The sequence below is a fragment of the Plutella xylostella genome, chromosome 22 (genome assembly GCF_932276165.1).
Source record: "Plutella xylostella chromosome 22, ilPluXylo3.1, whole genome shotgun sequence".
Taxonomy (NCBI): Eukaryota; Metazoa; Arthropoda; class Insecta; order Lepidoptera; family Plutellidae; genus Plutella; species Plutella xylostella.
The window spans coordinates 10447058-10464678 of record NC_064002.1 but is presented as its reverse complement, the minus strand read 5'-3'; the positions used below and the strand labels follow the sequence as shown (position 1 = coordinate 10464678).

Sequence of the window (17621 nt, the reverse complement as noted above, 5' to 3'; positions counted from 1 at the left end):
TTCATAGAAGAAAAGTGTTTGTAGAGTTGTAGATTTTTTTTTATCCTATGTATGTAAAGAATAATAATAGATCATCAGTCCCAATGTCCACAGGTTCCTAGACCTGACGGGTCCGCTTCAGATCGGCGGGCTGCCGAACATCCCCAGCAGCTTCCAAGTGAAGAACAAGGACTTCGTGGGCTGCATCTCTGATCTTTACATCGATCACAAGTTCGTCGATTTGAACAGGTAAAATACTATTAATCTTATTTGTGTCTACGAAGCTTTCTTTGAAACGAATTACAAAATAATATGAATAAGGGTTCCTATAATGTGGCAAGTTACTTGGCGACCCTCCTTGCGGGGTGAAAGAAGTGGCGGGGGCGAGGTAGCACGACATGCTACACACGTAGAAAAGTGTGCCCGGATTAATCTCGCGATAGCTTGTAACTATTTCTGACCTAAGTAAAATTTTATTCTATGAGTGTTCCCGTAAATGACATATTTAGCTTAAAATTTATAGTTTGACAGCATTAAAATTTGGGTGTTTACCTTCAGAATATCTACCAATTTGAATTTATTTATGTAAAAGTGTTTTATTTTATAAATCAATTTCCATGTCACTTTCACGTTCACTCTCCGTTTGAACTTGTTCATCGTCGTCGTCATCCTCATCTTCATCATCGTTTTCATTAACTTCAATTATAAATCTAAGACAAAAACCAAAAAACATTATACCTACTTTGAAGTATAATGTACTAGAGTACGCCAGTCATATTAGTTCAGTGTACACCTATAATATTTTATGTTTAATTTACATTAAATTATAAACAAACAATAACATACCTGTCCAATACATCGTCAAATACTCTATCAGATTTATAATATTCGTCTTAATTTTTTATGACATGGCCGTCACAATTTCTCCACTTTTCAGGCGAATAATTAGAGAAAAGCAACTCTAAGTCTTTTATCTCTTTATCTAAGTTAGAGTCAATCGACATTCTTGCGAGCTCGCCTTTCACGTACCGCCACACAAGTTCAATAGGATTTAATTCCAGGTGGTATGGGGGTAGGCGAAGCACGATATGACCATTTTCTTTCAAAAATTTCATCAATTTTGTAATTTTTCTCTGTGTTTTGCTCATTAATTACTTTCATTAAATCACATAAATTTTGGTTGCTTTCCTAGTTACAAGAACTGACAACTGACGCACTGTCATATGGACTCTTCGTCTCTGTTGTTTACTTTTTCATATCTGACTGCGCAGTACCAACCTTTAGCCGCGTAGCATGACTGATCCGGTACGCTGTTCTACAAGAAGCCCCTATATTGAGACATTATACGATTTTTTGTTCTTAACGTTATTTTGTTAACGAATTATAGATACCTAATAATAATATAATGATAATATTGAAAAGGCCTCAACACTCATCCTAAGACTAATGGTCTCAGGATCAATGATCTCATGTGGGTCGCACTCAAATTATGACAGACTATATAAGACATGTGGCCGCCTCGGCTGCGCGGCCGAGACTGCCGTAACAATGACATGCAGTGCACGCGTTGCCCTTCCCCGCTACCCTCCCGCTACCCGCTGTCGTCTTGGGTACCTCGTCCCTTCCGCGTCTTTCACCCCGCAAGGAGGGTCGCCAAGCAACTTGCCAATCTATAGTAGACTTAAGGAACGCTAATTAAAAGAAAATAAATCACCATCGTAACATAGGTATATATCGGAAATGTGAAATACCGTGACGATGAAGACTGAACACAGCACCGTTTACTTATACCGAGTACGGTAACAAAACCTTCAAACGTCCTGGGTTCGATTCGTTACTATAACTTCAACTGTGTTCTTTGAAACCAGAGGAAAAATAATCAATACATTTAGTACTTCTATATTTTTTCTATTAATTTATTTACTTATCACCCAACCCCCGCCCCCAGCTTCGTAGCCGACAACGGCACAATCCCCGGGTGTCCGGAGAAGCGCGCGCACTGCGGCTCGGCCCCGTGCTACAACGGCGCCGAGTGCCGCGCCCTGTGGGACGCCCCGCGCTGCGTGTGCCCCGAGGGGTATACGGGCAAGGACTGTGCTGAGAGTGAGTACCTACGTGTTGAAATAACACGATAAAATACTATTTGACAGCGCATCTAGATGTATGAACCCACAGTGGACCAGCGTGGTGGGTAATGCTCCAAACTTAGGGCCTATTCGAAGCTGTCCGCGTGGCTAAGAGCGACGAATTCATCCGCAACAGACGCAAAACCTTATTAGCGTGCGGACGGTCCGCGTCGCACTGAACCGGGCCTTAGGAAGGCAGTTTAGACGTCAATGAGACATCGCAAAGGTGAGAGAGTCAGATGAAAGTACCAGGATAGCATAGACCCCGGGTGTCCGGAGAAGCGCGCGCACTGCGGCTCGGCCCCGTGCTACAACGGCGCCGAGTGCCGCGCCCTGTGGGACGCCCCGCGCTGCGTGTGCCCCGAGGGGTATACGGGCAAGGACTGCGCTGAGAGTGAGTAGATGATGGACTAATACAATAAAATGATTATTTAGGAAATCGAGATCTAGCGCATTTAGAAGTGACCAACCCGCAGTTGACAATGGTCCAAGCTTAGGGCCAATTTAGTGCGACGTGGATGAGACAGGCAGACGTCCGCGGCGGACGATAATAAGTATGAAACCTTACAGCGCGTTCAAAGCCTCAAATTCATCCGCAATGGACGCAAAACTTCATCCGCGTGCGGACTGTCCGCGTCGCACTGAACCGGGCCTTAGGAAGGCAGTTTAGAAATCAATGAGACATCACAAAGGTGAGAGAGAAACTACTAGGAATAGAATAGCATAGACCCCGGGGAGATATCACAAAGGTTCCATTCGATAAAGCCAGGTTCAGGTACCAGGATAGCATAGACCCCGGGTGTCCGGAGAAGCGCGCGCACTGCGGCTCGGCCCCGTGCTACAACGGCGCCGAGTGCCGCGCCCTGTGGGACGCCCCGCGCTGCGTGTGCCCCGAGGGGTATACGGGCAAGGACTGTGCTGAGCGTGAGTAATACTCTCCTGGCCTTCACTGTCCACAGCACGTGCTGAGCAGGTGCCTTTTTGACACTCTGGACAGCGACCCTTATTTTTTTCTCTGTTGTCTATTTTTTTTGCTGTATGTCAGGATGTCAAATAAATATTTATTCCTTTATTTTTTTTCTAATGTAAGTACTAAATTTTACTTTCCCCCCTCCCTACCCCCAGCGACTTCCCCCCCCTGGCGGTTCAGCGGCGACGGCGTGCTCTCGTTCAACCCTCTACTACGGCCCATCCAGCTGCCGTGGCTCAACGCGCTGTCTCTGAGGACGTGGCAGCAGGACGCCTTCTTGATGTCCATACAAGTCGGCCAGAATAGTACTGTTGCTATTAGTGTAAGTAATAGGGTTTAGTTATGTTTATAATAATTTGCTGGATATTCTTCGCTATTTCATCGGCCCTCTTTATCCAGCTAGCAGCTTTACTGACTATGCTTAAGCCTTGACTCTTGACTATACTTCATAGTATTCGCATTCCTTTGCATTCCTTTAGGTGCGAGCGAGAGGACCTATAATCTGATTTATAATGGCTAAAGCATATACTAACATGGCTAAAGTGTAACTCAAATTTCCGATACTGAAATAATATCGGTACTTACCCAAGATTGGAGAATGATCACTGATATGAGATAAAAGTATGGGCGCTGTAATATTTTATCTTTTTGATTTTCTTCATTCCAAATCATCTTTAGATAAACCCAAATCCTGATAGGATTAAACACTAATTTATGACATTACATTTTACTTTCACAGTTAAAATCCGGCCTGCTCCAGTATACCTACAACGGCGAAACCATGCTATTCCCCACGGCATCACTGGCCGACGGCGAATGGCACAGAGTGGAAATAAAATGGCTCGGCACAGATATAGCAGTGGCCATAGACTACGGACTGAGGAATGTGCTACAGCCGATGCTAGCCAATAAGGTGCAAGGACAGTACATTGGGAAGATCCTGATTGGCGGGCCGGATTCTACTGCGGGGCTATTGGTGAATGAGATGGGCTACTTCGAAGGTTGCATACAGGTGAGGCAAATGAATAACATAATTTATGCTCTCGACTTAAATCGATAAAGGGGTAGTTTGTGGTGACCTATACCGCCAATGGGACTTGAAAAGCTCATTTTGGTCAAGTTACGTAGTTCGCAGTATACAACAATTTTATCTTATTTCAGGATGTGAGAGTGGGGACGCAACAGTCGCTACTGAACCGCCCGACTGTCAGAGAGAACGTGCGAGACGGGTGCGAGTCCAAGGCTGACTGTGCGCTGGCTGTTTGTCCGCCATTTGTAAGTATTTCTGAACAATTATGATGTTATGGAAACATTTTATCCCCATTTCATCACTCACTACACATCCGCTGCAGGATACCTAAAACATCCTCCTCGTCCTATTTATCTCTAGTGATTAAGGCACATTATGCGTTCACTTCTCGCCAACTACCGTACACTATTAATATTGATAGAAATGAAAATTTTGCTCCGTATATATAAAATGACAGTGACAGTTTGAGGCACCAATCTACACCTTTTTTCACGGGGATGGACATTTGATACAAACTAAAACTTCCCTTATTCGAATGTAATAAGGGTCCTGTCAGATGTCTTTCCCCGTGAAACAAGGTATAAGTCTGGTTGCCAAGTTCTCCGTTCATGGCAATCAGATCACTACTACCAAGCCTACTTAAAACTTACCTTTACCATATTAACCCTACCTTCTACCCCTACAGAGCAAATGCGTGACATCCTGGGACCGCACAACCTGCGAATGCGAGCCCGGACGCGCGGGCCCGCAGTGCGTGGGTGCGTGCGCGCTGCTCCCGTGCGGGGGCGCCGCGTGCGTGGAGCAGCCGGGCGGGTACCAGTGTCGCTGCCCGCCCCGGCACAAGCTCACTGGTCAGTGCACGGAGTAGTCACAGTAGTCACATGGTACAAACCAACAAAGTAAAAGGCTGATGAACAAAAGGTGTAGTGGTTCATGTGGTTGCTGCTTAGTTACCCTGACTGCTATGTCGAAGGTCGCGGATTCGGTCCCCGTCTGGGAGATAAATTTGTAGGTACTCGGGACTTGGGTATTAATGTGGATATAATAATGTATCTGTGTAGATATATCAGCTTTCCGATCTATCTATATCTATAGATAAAATCCTCTATTAAATTACTTGACCGTCACTGGAAGCTTTATTAATGAGAGAGCATTTCCGTTTCCGTCGAAGACTATCCAGTAACCTTCCTCTTTGTGTGTCAATTCCGGTGCTCAGTGGCGCCACCTGGCGGTCGTGCGGTGCAACTTTACTTCGTAAGTTGCTCACCGCGCCCTTCCCTCATTGGCGTTTTAAACTCCGTCGAGGCAACATCGTGCGCAGCAGACTGTCTCTGCGACCGTTTAAATATTAAATTTAAAAAATATATTTTAAATTCAGTGTTGAAAAAGTTAGAACAAAATTTAAAAGTGTAAGTGTAGCACCTACATGTAAGTAACCTTTTAATATTTTTTAAACAACTGGCTTTTAAATTTACATAATCTATACACACAAGGCACACTATAGGCACAAGATCATTTAATTTAACGGTTTCCCGTTCGGATCTTGTTATTAGTGTATATTAGACCAGTTAAAAGATATTTTAATTTTGTTTTTCGTTAAAATCATCCTACCCTCATGTTTGAGGTAAAAGTTTAGTTAAGATTAGTTGTGTACCGGTGTTATTATTGCAGTAGTACCTAATATGGAGCCTGTGCCGGGCCCGAGTCATGGGTCGGTCCCTGTGCCAGACCGGGACGGAGGCACCCCCCCGCGCCGCCGCCGCCGCCGTCGCCGCGTCAGCAGCAGCAGCAGCTCCAGCAGCTGCTCGTCCAGCTCCAGCGACACGTGCTCGTCTGCGAAACGCAGCAAGCGCTCCCGCCGGCACCGCCGTAAGAAGAGTAAGCACGAGAGTCGTACTGATCAAAGGATGGATCAGCTGTTCAAGGAACTGGGTGAGCTTCGCAAATATATTACTCCTTCTGGCAATACCGACTTGCCGTGTGACGGCATGCAGGACAATGACGCAACATCAGTATGCTCTGGAGTTAGCGGGCATCTTTATGATAGCGTTGCAGGTTCACAAGACCTCGACCAACGAGAGGAAAGTCCTAAACTGACGAAAGATTTCACTTTTAGTCTGGAAACTAAATTAAAAGAACCTTCCATTCCAAAAACACCTGACGTTTTTCTAAAGATGCTTTCTGATGTCCAGCGCCTTGGTAGCACTGCTTGGTCAGAGGTTAGGTACGCCGACACGCAGAAGACTTATAATCATACTCCAGGCTTCATAGACCTCGAAACAAACGAGGAGGTGAAAATGTATGATACCTTGCGTAATCAAGCAAATACAGAGAAGGCCTATGCTGCCATCACTTACTGCGTACTAAAGCAAAAAGAGGCATTACAAGAAAACTTACGTAATATTTTAACCTGGGCAAAAGATAATGATGGTATAACGTTTGATACTCTAAATAATAAGATTGATGAGTTGTTCCAAAGTGGCAGTTTCCATAAAATTACATCAGACTTATTACAATTAGTCTGCGGTCACCGGGCAGAAAGCATAGAGATGCGTCGAGACGCTATTACCACTCAGGTTCGGGACCCGTTAGTCAAAGCCACCCTTTCTAGGATACCACCGTCTTCCACATACTTGTTTGAGTCTGAATCTTTCACCGCTGCGTTAGAAAAGGCTGGTGGGGTCCGCAAGGCATTCTGGCCACCGAGGTCAGAACAACAAGCCCAAAAATCAAGTCAGGGTAACAGCCGCCCCTCGCGGGGGCAGGCGACCCGGAGACAAGCAGTTCCATCGCGTGGAGCTCATGGCTTTCAAGAGCCACATTATGTGTCTGGGCCATCTTACAACCCACCCTCGCGGGGTGGATACAAATCTAGTGCCCCCACGCAAAGAACTCAACAACTAAGGGTCGATAATAGCTCATATTCAAGAGCGCCCTTTCAAAATCGAGGCTCGCGGCCCGATAGTGGGAGTTCTAGGGGAAGACAGAGTACCCAAAGGGGAAACAAGACAAGACATAGGGGGTATAAACAATGACTCAGCTCCATTCCAAGCAGGTCAGTTAGCACAATACCAAAATCAGTGGCAACTAATGGGAGCACCAACGATTATTTTGAAATTGATCCAGGGGTATCGCATACCGTTTTGGCAAAAGCCTCCGTTAATTTTTCCAAATGTAAACAAAGGTCCATTTCACACACCTGTCTCGAACGAAATGTCTGCAGTCGTGGAAAAAATGAAATCGCAGGGCATTTTAAAAATAGCTCAACCGTCCCCAAGTTTCATATCCCCCATGTTTCTGGTACCGAAGGCGGACGGATCAGCCCGCCCCATTTTCAATCTCAAAGCTCTGAATTACTACGTCATGACAGAACCCTTTCATTTGATAAACATGTATCGCGTCCCAGACTTTCTACAACCCCAAGACTGGCTTTGCAAGATCGACCTTTCCCAAGCATACTTCCATCTGAAAGTCACGAAGTCACAGAGGCGCTTTCTTCGCCTAATATACAATCAAGAACTGTTAGAGATGACCTCCTTACCGTTCGGTCTGAGCACGGCTCCCAAAACTTTTTCAATCCTATCAAACTGGGTCGCCCAAATGTTGCGAGACAAGTGGAACGTCAGGATATTAGTATTCCTGGACGACTATTTGATCGTACATCAGGATATAGATATACTTCAGGAACATGTTCGACTAACAGTACATACATTACAGACGTTAGGATGGGTAATAAATTTCGAGAAGTCAGTTCTCCAGCCTCAAAAGAGTATAATATACCTAGGTATTCTATGGGCACCTTGGGAAAATCACAAATCGTTGCCACAGGAAAAGATTGTTTCCATGAGACAAAAGATCAGTCGTGTTCTCGATCAAGACACAGTAAACATAAAAGACGTCCAGAAAATAGTGGGGTTACTGAACTTCGCCAGTTTTGTCGTACCACGGGGTCGTCTAAATCATCGACACTTAATAATGTTCCTAAATACCATACCGCCCAACTCGACAAAAACTTACACACTAACTGTAGATGTCATCGCAGAACTAAAGTGGTGGATACAGAATTGCCAAATGTCGTCTCTATTGCATCAACCACCTCCGGTAAACTTCCTGACCACGGATGCCTCGGACGAGGCCTGGGGCGCCCAACTAAACCACCTAGCCCTATCGGGAACTTGGTCTCTTCAGGACCAAAAGTTGCACTGCAACCAAAAAGAGATGCTTGCAATTCTGTATGCCCTTCAGAGTCAAGCCCACACAATTTCCGGCAGGTCGTTATTAATTCAATGCGACAACAAAACCGCAGTCGCTCATTTAAAGAAAGAGGGAGGCACCAAATCACCACCTCTAATGGAATTGACTTATCAAATCCTGAGCTTGCTAGACCATTACCAGATAGTGTTCAGCATACACTATCTACCAGGCAGATACAACAGCAATGCCGACAGTCTGTCGCGACACAAACTACCCCCGGAGTGGCATCTTTTGCCAGCGTGTATGCAGACCATATTTTCAAAATGGGGAACTCCAGTGATCGACCTGTTCGCCTCAGCCACCGCGCACGTAGTCTGCAATTATGCAACTCGAGATCTTACAGATCACCAAGCCCTTCTTCACGATGCGTTCAGCGTGACCTGGCATTACCAGCTTGCGTGGATTTTCCCACCACCGTTCTTGATCCCAAAAGTACTGATGCACCTGAATCACTCAACAGGAGTATACTTAATAGTTGCACCCCGGTGGGAGAAAGTGTTCTGGCGAGCAGATCTAAGAGCCAGAGCCCTATCTGCCCCAATGACTCTGAAGAACCTACAGAAACACCTAGTAGACACCTCGACAGGCCTCGCTCCCCCGCAAGTAGACGAGATTGTTCTAGAGGTGTGGAGATGTGGGGGTGGTCCCAGGCGATAGAGTCATGGAACACTGATCAAATATCACTTTTGAAGGACTCATGGCGGCAGTCAACTTTAAAAACTTACCAAATCGCTTGGAAGAGGTGGGTAACTTGGTGTAGTAGAAAACAGTTGGATGCAAAAAACCCTACAGGTTCAGAATTGGCACAGTTCTTATCCGATTTATATTTAGTTAATAGACTGTCTTACAATACAATTCTTTTGCATAAATCCGTGGTTTCCACCCTTTGCAATACCGAAATATCGAGTGTTTTAAGTTCGCATGTGTTAGTAAAACACGTGCTAAAATCAATTGCTCTAAAAAATCCGAAGGTAAATAATAAATCACCAATTTGGGACGTAAGCAAATTAATTTCCTTTATATCTAACTACGCAATTGACCAAAATAATACTTTTCAAGTATCCCGTCATACGGCTATACTCCTTTTGCTATGCTCCGGTAGGCGTATTCATGATTTAACGTTACTTGCAGTTGATTTGGATCATTATGTAAAATCGGATCAATTTGTAATATTTTGGCCACAATTTGGTTCAAAGACCGACAACAGTAACTATAGTCAGTCCGGCTGGAAGTTACTAGTCAACGAAAATAATTTAAATCTGAATCCCCCCTTTTGGATAGATAGGACTATCACGTTATTGCAGGAGCGACGTGAAGTATCAGGAACTGATAATCTTTTCATTACTGTAAGGGGGGTGGCAAAACCAGCTTCACGTACAGTGATCGCAGGATGGGTTAAAACTATATTTATTTAAGGAAGCCGATATTGAAGCTAGCCCAGGAAGTGTTAGATCTGCAGTAGCTTCTAAGAGTTGGTTTGAAAATCAACATATTGATGATATTCTGGCTCGCGGTAACTGGAGGTCAGCCAATACTTTTAGGAAGTTTTACAGACGTGAAATAAGAATGAATTGTAATAATCAGTCTAGTAGTGTCACACGATTATTTAATCCTATTGATTCTTGATGTTAACTAATTGTTAATTTAAATAATGATTATAGTTCATTACTGTAGTTTAATTAATAAGTGTTCCTAACATAACATTATTTTATATCTAATCACAGGCCTTGTACCTACCTTGATTATATGATTCTTAAATAAAGAGAAAAATGCTAATAATACATTGTCTTTTAATATGTTATATAATTAGTCACATTGGCGATCTCAATTACAGAAGCAGTGGCGTCACCAGGCGATAACAAACAGGTCTCATTAATAAAGCTTCCAGTGACGGTCAAGTAATTTAATAGCAGCGTTTTACCTGAAATAAAACGCATATTAAAGTACTTACCTAACTGGAAGCTTTAAGTCATTTCTGCCTGGTGAATTCGAGCCAATAAGGGAAGGGCGCGGTGAGCAACTTACGAAGTAAAGTTGCACCGCACGACCGCCAGGTGGCGCCACTGAGCACCGGAATTGACACACAAAGAGGAAGGTTACTGGATAGTCTTCGACGGAAACGGAAATGCTCTCTCATTAATAAAGCTTCCAGTTAGGTAAGTACTTTAATATGCGTTTTATTTCAGGTAAAACGCTGCTATTAAAAATCACGCGCAAGGTCTATGAAAGAGCTCAAAACAACTTACCTAACTTCCTTCCAGACTCAAGTATCACTAAAAGCGACCTCTTACAGGCAACCCTCTATCTAATATCAACAAAAATAAACCATCATTCCTCTCCCTCCAGACACGGGCTGCGTGGAGATAGCCGCCCACTCGTGCCCGTCGGGCTGGTGGGGCAACGAGGCGTGCGGCCCCTGCGAGTGTCGCCTCAACGACGGGTACCACCCGCATTGTGATAGGAAAACTGGGCAGTGCCATTGCAAGGTGAGTCTTATTCATGTGACAGTAGGGTTGCATAGTTACAATATTTTAGTCAGGCGTATGGTTAAACAAAAGAAAGCAGCTTCGTGACAAGCATCCGCTTTGGGTATCCGCATATAGGAGGCCCGGCTGGGTTTAAAGTTTTAGTTTTTCGGCAACGAGGCGTGCGGCCCCTGCGAGTGTCGCCTCAGCGACGGGTACCACCCGCATTGTGACAGGAAGACCGGGCAGTGCCATTGCAAAGTGAGTCTGATTGTACGGTCAGGTGCAGAAAAACCTGACCCCCCGCTCATAGTAACAATGCTTCTGAGAGGAGTCAGGTTTCTCTGCCCCTTACTTACGTACTTACAACCAGTTAAACGTGTGTGTAGAAGTTTCAGAATCATCTTTAGGGTAGTTTACCTACGCAAAGAAATTGTCCGCAGCATCAATTGGTCACCTTTAGGTTCTTCCTTATGTAAACCTGTGCTTACTTCTAGCAAGTACCTATATTTTCATAGTATACAAAAAGAGAAGTATAGCTGTCTACAGCATACAATAAGGCGCATAGGTTTCTCCTACATGTTATTCACAAAGTTGTACTTGCACAGAACATGCAAGGTAGTTAATCAAAATACTATTTCCACAGGAGAACCACTACAAGCCTGCCGACTCGTCCGTCTGTCTGCCGTGTGCCTGCTACCCCGCCGGGTCTAACAACAGCTCCTGTGATCCACTTACAGGTTGGTTTACAAAACACACATAGGTACCTTAGTAAAAATCTGAAAATCTGTAAGCTGACTGTGGCGAGTCTGGCTCGATAAACAAAGAAACGACCTCATTCAGATGTCCTCCTCCTCATTCATCATCTAATATCATCATCACTACTGGCTACTGGAGATTGACCTTCCTCTGGAGAGACATATGGCTAAAAACACTCGGGGTCACATTATATCGCTCTAAAAACAAAACACAATAATGATTCAGCCGCTACCACAGACAGCTGATGAGTTACACGAATCACGACTTTTACTCGCGAGAATGTCACAAAAACAATCATTTCCGAACATACACATACTTTACCTTTGTAATCATCAGCTTATACATATACTTATGTTTGAAACCCCAGGTCAATGCCACTGCCGCAGCGGCGTGATCGGGCGCGCGTGTGACAGATGTGCCCACGTCTACGCTGAAGTGGTGCCGAGCGGATGTGAAGGTAATAATTTAATTATCCATTTATATTCATCCTGCATCCATTCTTCTTCTGCCTTCTTTCCTGAATAAAGGCTGTTTTCTTTCGATACGATTCGGAACTAATGAATTTTAATATTCGTATAAACTATTCATTAGGTACTTTAGCCATTAGTTAGAACCATTAACTTTAGGCTCTACAATCTCTACATCCTAAAGTTATACCTTTTAAAAAGTGTGTTTTTTCTTGCAGTTGTGTATGATGGATGTCCACGGTCATTCGCGCGGGGCGTGTGGTGGCCGAGGACGAAGTTTGGCAACGAAGCTATCACGGACTGTCCCACAGGTAAATATATCTATGTATAAACGTTGGCTATAATTAGTCGAGTGTTCGTCTATTAGTATCAATCAATTGCTACCGTTTCAGGCTCTACAGTATAATCATGAAAGTTATCCTAAATGTCAGTATGATGCGTTAGTGACGAATTACTGTATTTGACAAATAGAGAACGAGCGACATAGCGTAAATGGAGTTTTTTTATCATAACCAGCTGTTGCTACAAATATTCTGATATCTGCAGGTTCAAGCGGCAAGGCGTCCCGATCATGTGTCAAGGAGAGCGTGGTGCCCTGGCAGGAGCCTGACATGTTCAACTGCACCACCGCCACCTTCTACCAGCTCAGGAAACAGGTGCGTGCAGAGTAGAACAGGGATTTCAAGGACTCAAATAATTATATGATGTGTACTTTATTATACTTCCGGCGCGCCCTGGGCAATCGGACTGGCTAAAACATTATGTGGGCTAACGTTCATGTCATTTTATTGTTTGCATGATTCCCTACTTGGATAAATTTTTATCATGCGGTTAAGTTTAAGTTGGTATTATATTCGGAGCTATGATTTAACCCTGGGCAGTTACCGACACTATTCTGATTGGCCAGCTATCCTTTCACCACAGTGACAACCCCTAGATGCGCTGTACTGGTCACCGACACGATATGACGACGACTACAGCCTTAGACAGATTACAACCTATTAGTATCTAACCCCATCCTTTCCACAGCTGCACAAGATTGAGACAGGCGAGCTGCAAGTGAACACCTTCGTCGGGGTCCGCCTGGCCGAAGACCTCTCCACCGCTTGCGCCAACACGCCGACACTATATGGAGCTGATGTGCTGGTGGGAGAAGGGGTCTTGTTGGAGCTACTCAACCATGAGATCAAGCAGGCTGGGCTGAATCTTACGCATAGCCAGGACAAGGATTATATACGGGTGAGTGGTGGATAATTAGGGATAGAGACTAAAATACTAGGACTTGAATATCGTCGGTAGATCGAGAGCAACGCTATGGTTATTGTAATGATGCAAAAATCCCCTAAGCTAATGAGGAAGGATATTTTTGATGGTTGACTTTTATTTCGATGTTTTATTATCGATTCCTCTGTGACTTTTTCCCTGACTTATTAGCTTTTTCCAGCTGCAACTCGTCTTAGAATGGTTTCCCGTTTAAATTATATGATTTAAAAATATCCATCATATTTAATGTACTTACATATTAAGTCAAAAGAATAAAGTACCAAAAACCCTCACAATTATTTATTAATTTTTTATTTTATTTTATTTGGAAAGTAATAATTTATAGTACCTGATGATCTAAAATACACATTTGTCCACAGAACATAGTGAACTCAGCAAACACAATCGTGGACACGAAGTACAGCGTCGAATGGCGTCGAATCCACGAGCTGACGGGCCACGGGGTCGAGCTGTTGTTGCAGAAGTTCGACAAATACATCTCAGTGCTGGCGGAGAACCAACGAGACACGTATACGAGCCCCTTCGAGATCGCTACTAAGCATATGGGTAAGTTAGAAGGATTTTAGTTACAAACATTTGTTTTGCTACATTTTCGTCATGGAGTTGATCCTTAGACAACTGAGTTGATCGTATGGTGCGGCGGTCAGCGCTGATTCTGATCTCTGGTTCGATTCCAAGTCTGGCAAATAAATACCTACTTAATTGCTTTCGGATTTTGGATGTATCCGAAAGATTTGTACCTAGTTATTGCATCGAAACTCACATAACACCAGCATAATAGTTGGTAAAATTATTCACCATCCGGCAGAATTTTAAGTGAAAATGTCTTTGAAACAAAATCTAATATTTACCACAATTTCTTCCCACAGTAATCGGCGTAGACGTAGTAACAGCGGAATCGATCTACGGCTTCGAACCCTCACAACTGAACCAGCTACACAAAAACCTGGACTCTGAATCTTACACCACTGAAAGAGTCATCTTGCCCGACACTTCTGCCTTCATCCATTCGCCTATTCAAGGACCAGGGTACTATGGGACTGGGAAGGTGTTGAAGAAGAAAGCTTTAAGTCCTACAGTTTCGTTCCCGAAGTATAATAACTATGTGAAGAATAAGAACAAGTTTGATAAGTACAGTCGAGTGCTGCTGCCGTTGGATCTGCTGGGGATCAGTGATCGCAGCTTTCAGGGTAAGCAGATTGTGTTTACAATAGAAAATTTACTATACTTAACTTTAAGTATTCGTTTTGTGACAACTCTCGTAAATACATAAACAATAATATACAATCCTCGTAATAACAATTTTCGTGCAAATCCACCAAAACAGAAAATACCTGTACAAAAATAAAACTTAAAAATAAAAACAGTACAAAAAGGCGGCCTTATTTATTATTATTATATTGTCAATCTCTACCAGACAACCAATATTTTATGTGAATGGTGGTATTTACAAAGTTGCAGTAGGAGGGATTGACGATTACAGATTACAGCGAGATAACATGAGTCCATCCGCCATTTTAAATTGAGTCTTTATGTGAATACGGTTGGACAGCTTTCCCGTTGGAATTCCTGCATCATACCTTACATAAATTTTATTCTTTTCTCTATTCGCATTCTAACTCACTCCCTCTTTCCAGAAAACCTGGACACGCCCTACGAGTCCCGGGCCGTATTCTCCTACATCCAGTATTCGCGCAACTCATCCCTGCTCATGCCTATGAGTATGGACGAGTCTGTGTCAAGAAGATGGGGGGTCAATATGACAGTTGGGTCGGCCATATTGCAAGTGGCGCTATTTGTGCCTCAGTATGTGTATACGAGGTACTCGGATGGCAGTGTGAGGCAGTATGATGAAGGTATGTGTTTTAGATACAATAGGTCCTGTTTTATTTGTATGATTAAAGGGTAATTTTGGATAATGTGGGGTAGGGCAGCCTCCAATCAGCTTGGAAGACCTTAGTCAAGTAAATGTAGCCTAGCCGATAGTATTAGAATGGAAGCTGATGGTAGAAAACATCTTAGAATGAGAGACACAGGACCTGTAAAATTATCTTTTGCGTAACTCTGAGTCATATACAAAACAGCTCTTTGTAGTTTTCACAGATACTGCAGTATAGTTTCTATTTTCTATTTGTTTCCAGGTATAACCTACAACAACAGAGGCAACCCTAACAGTCCACATCCCCACTCGAATCATCAAAACCCCAACCCTAAAACCCCGTGGCCCCAAGACGATGACCACGCCCCAGTAGTGATACAACCAACGTACAAAAAACAAGAAAACCCATCCAATACCAACATGCAAGAAAATGAGACTGACAACTTACCTGAAAAAATTGACGGCGAAAATGGACCGAAGGTTATGGCGTTAACTATGGATTCTAAAGAATCGAGAAATAGTGGGAATGTTACCAAAGATGGGGTTAAGAAGTTGGTGTATAAGAGTTTGGGTGGCATAACGTTGAAGACGCCGATACGACTGCAAATGTGGCTGGACATAGACAAAGATACGTTTAGTTCGAGGACCAATCCGCAATGCGTTCATTGGTCTACTTTGAGAGGGTAAAGGGTTTCATATAATTATTATATAATAGTTATAATAGTTTACTTTGTAGTCTAGTGTAGATTCTTTACTGCAATATCAAAAAATGTATTTGCTGCCGAATTTCACGTAGATTATGAACTGCCGCACACCTGGACAAATTCCTACACTACAATGCACGGTTGCCCTTTAATCCTATCCTAACTTATAATATAAACTAGCTGTCCCCCCAGGTACGCTTCGCCTTAAAAAGTATTCCCGTGGGAATTCCGGGATAAAAAGTAGTCTATGTTCTTTCTCAGGGTCTAGATTATATGTATACCAAATTTCATTCAAATCCGTTCAGTAGTTTTGGCGTGAAAGAGTAACAGCTAGTTTCTTATATACATCCCGCGCACCCGTCGGCACCCAAACCTTTTGCCACGGTGCCAAACTTAAATAGGTAACAGACACGATAAGAAGAATAACAATATTTCCACCCCCAGCCACGGCGAATGGTCCCGAGTGGGGTGCCACACAGAGATCGACTACGACTGGTCGCCGTACTCGGGAGAGCCGCTGCTAGTCAACTGCACCTGCAACCATCTGTCCACCTTTGCGGTCCTGGTAGATGTTGTTGATGTTGAGGTGAGTTTTCAGGTTTTAATTTACTTAAAGTACGGAGGTTCTATGTTGGAATTCAACTTTTTATGTAGGTATCATCATCATCACGTCCTCACTTCTGGGGCACGGGTCTCCTTCCAATGAAGGAAGGGTTTAGGTCTGGTCCACCACGCTGGTATAGCGCGGGTTGGTGGACCTATGTAGGTATATTAAAGTCGACTACGATTGGTCGCCGTACTCTGGAGAGCCGCTGCTAGTCAACTGCACGTGCAACCATCAGTCCACCTTTGCGGTCCTGGTAGATGTTGTTGATGTTGAGGTGAGTGGTTTCAACCGACTTCAAAGAAAAAGGAGGGTGTTTATTGGTTTTTAAGGTTTTTATATGTTTAGATAGGGTTTATGTGATAATGAGAGGGCTGGTACAATATACCTAATATTGCATAGAAAGCCACTTGCATAATAAGTAAATCTTTGAAAAGCTTAAAATATGATAGTATATTTCATAAATGTTTCATTACAAGTAAAGAAGAAAATTCTGTCTCTAAATCTGGATAACGGAACATCTGTGTCAGTTTTGGAACTTAACGACTTTAGTCTCTATCGAACAAGTATTTCGATATGGTTGCTTATTTGAACAACAAAACAATGGTTTTAAAACTGCATTTCCGTTGAAAACTCATAAGTCATCCCACCCGAAAATGACGACCGAATGGCGTAGAGGTTAGTGACCCTGACTACTGAGCCGATGGTCCCGGGTTCGATTCCCGGCTGGGGCAGATATTTGTTTAAACACAGATATTTGTTCTCGGGTCTTGGATGAGCCCGTAAAATGGCAATAGGCTCGCCCCCTATTACATCATCATCATCATTGGCCACTGCATCTTGACAGATGATTGTTACAGCGGCTGTGGGTTTTGGGAGCCACATTTTCTCATGTGGCTGAACAGGCCTATACGGGCCTTACACTGCTTGCCACATCGGACACAGGCATAATTCGGGTTTGGCGATGCTTCCAGATGTTGATTAAGCCTCTTAGTTTTTAACTTTTCCAACCATTTCCCATCGTGTTTTGATTTGCCCTGATGCAGCAGTTGTCTCCATACTGGTCTGTCCAATGCCAGGGACTCCCAGTTATCTTTATC

General features: G+C 43.6%; 1 protein-coding gene across 1 annotated transcript in view; it reads left to right on the top strand.

Moving 5' to 3' along the window:
* LOC105381823 (protocadherin-like wing polarity protein stan) overlaps nt 1–17621 on the top strand; it is a 166135-nt gene that overhangs the window by 123295 nt on the left and 25219 nt on the right. Inside the window, exons 29-45 of the mRNA XM_048628886.1 lie at nt 94–228; nt 1928–2082; nt 3231–3397; nt 3815–4087; nt 4237–4350; nt 4791–4956; nt 10706–10845; nt 11471–11564; nt 11951–12040; nt 12269–12361; nt 12597–12706; nt 13080–13289; nt 13694–13880; nt 14204–14524; nt 14972–15190; nt 15476–15896; nt 16362–16503. Coding sequence (XP_048484843.1) covers nt 94–228; nt 1928–2082; nt 3231–3397; nt 3815–4087; nt 4237–4350; nt 4791–4956; nt 10706–10845; nt 11471–11564; nt 11951–12040; nt 12269–12361; nt 12597–12706; nt 13080–13289; nt 13694–13880; nt 14204–14524; nt 14972–15190; nt 15476–15896; nt 16362–16503 — 3037 coding nt within the window. The remainder of the gene's footprint in view (nt 1–93; nt 229–1927; nt 2083–3230; nt 3398–3814; nt 4088–4236; nt 4351–4790; nt 4957–10705; nt 10846–11470; nt 11565–11950; nt 12041–12268; nt 12362–12596; nt 12707–13079; nt 13290–13693; nt 13881–14203; nt 14525–14971; nt 15191–15475; nt 15897–16361; nt 16504–17621) is intronic.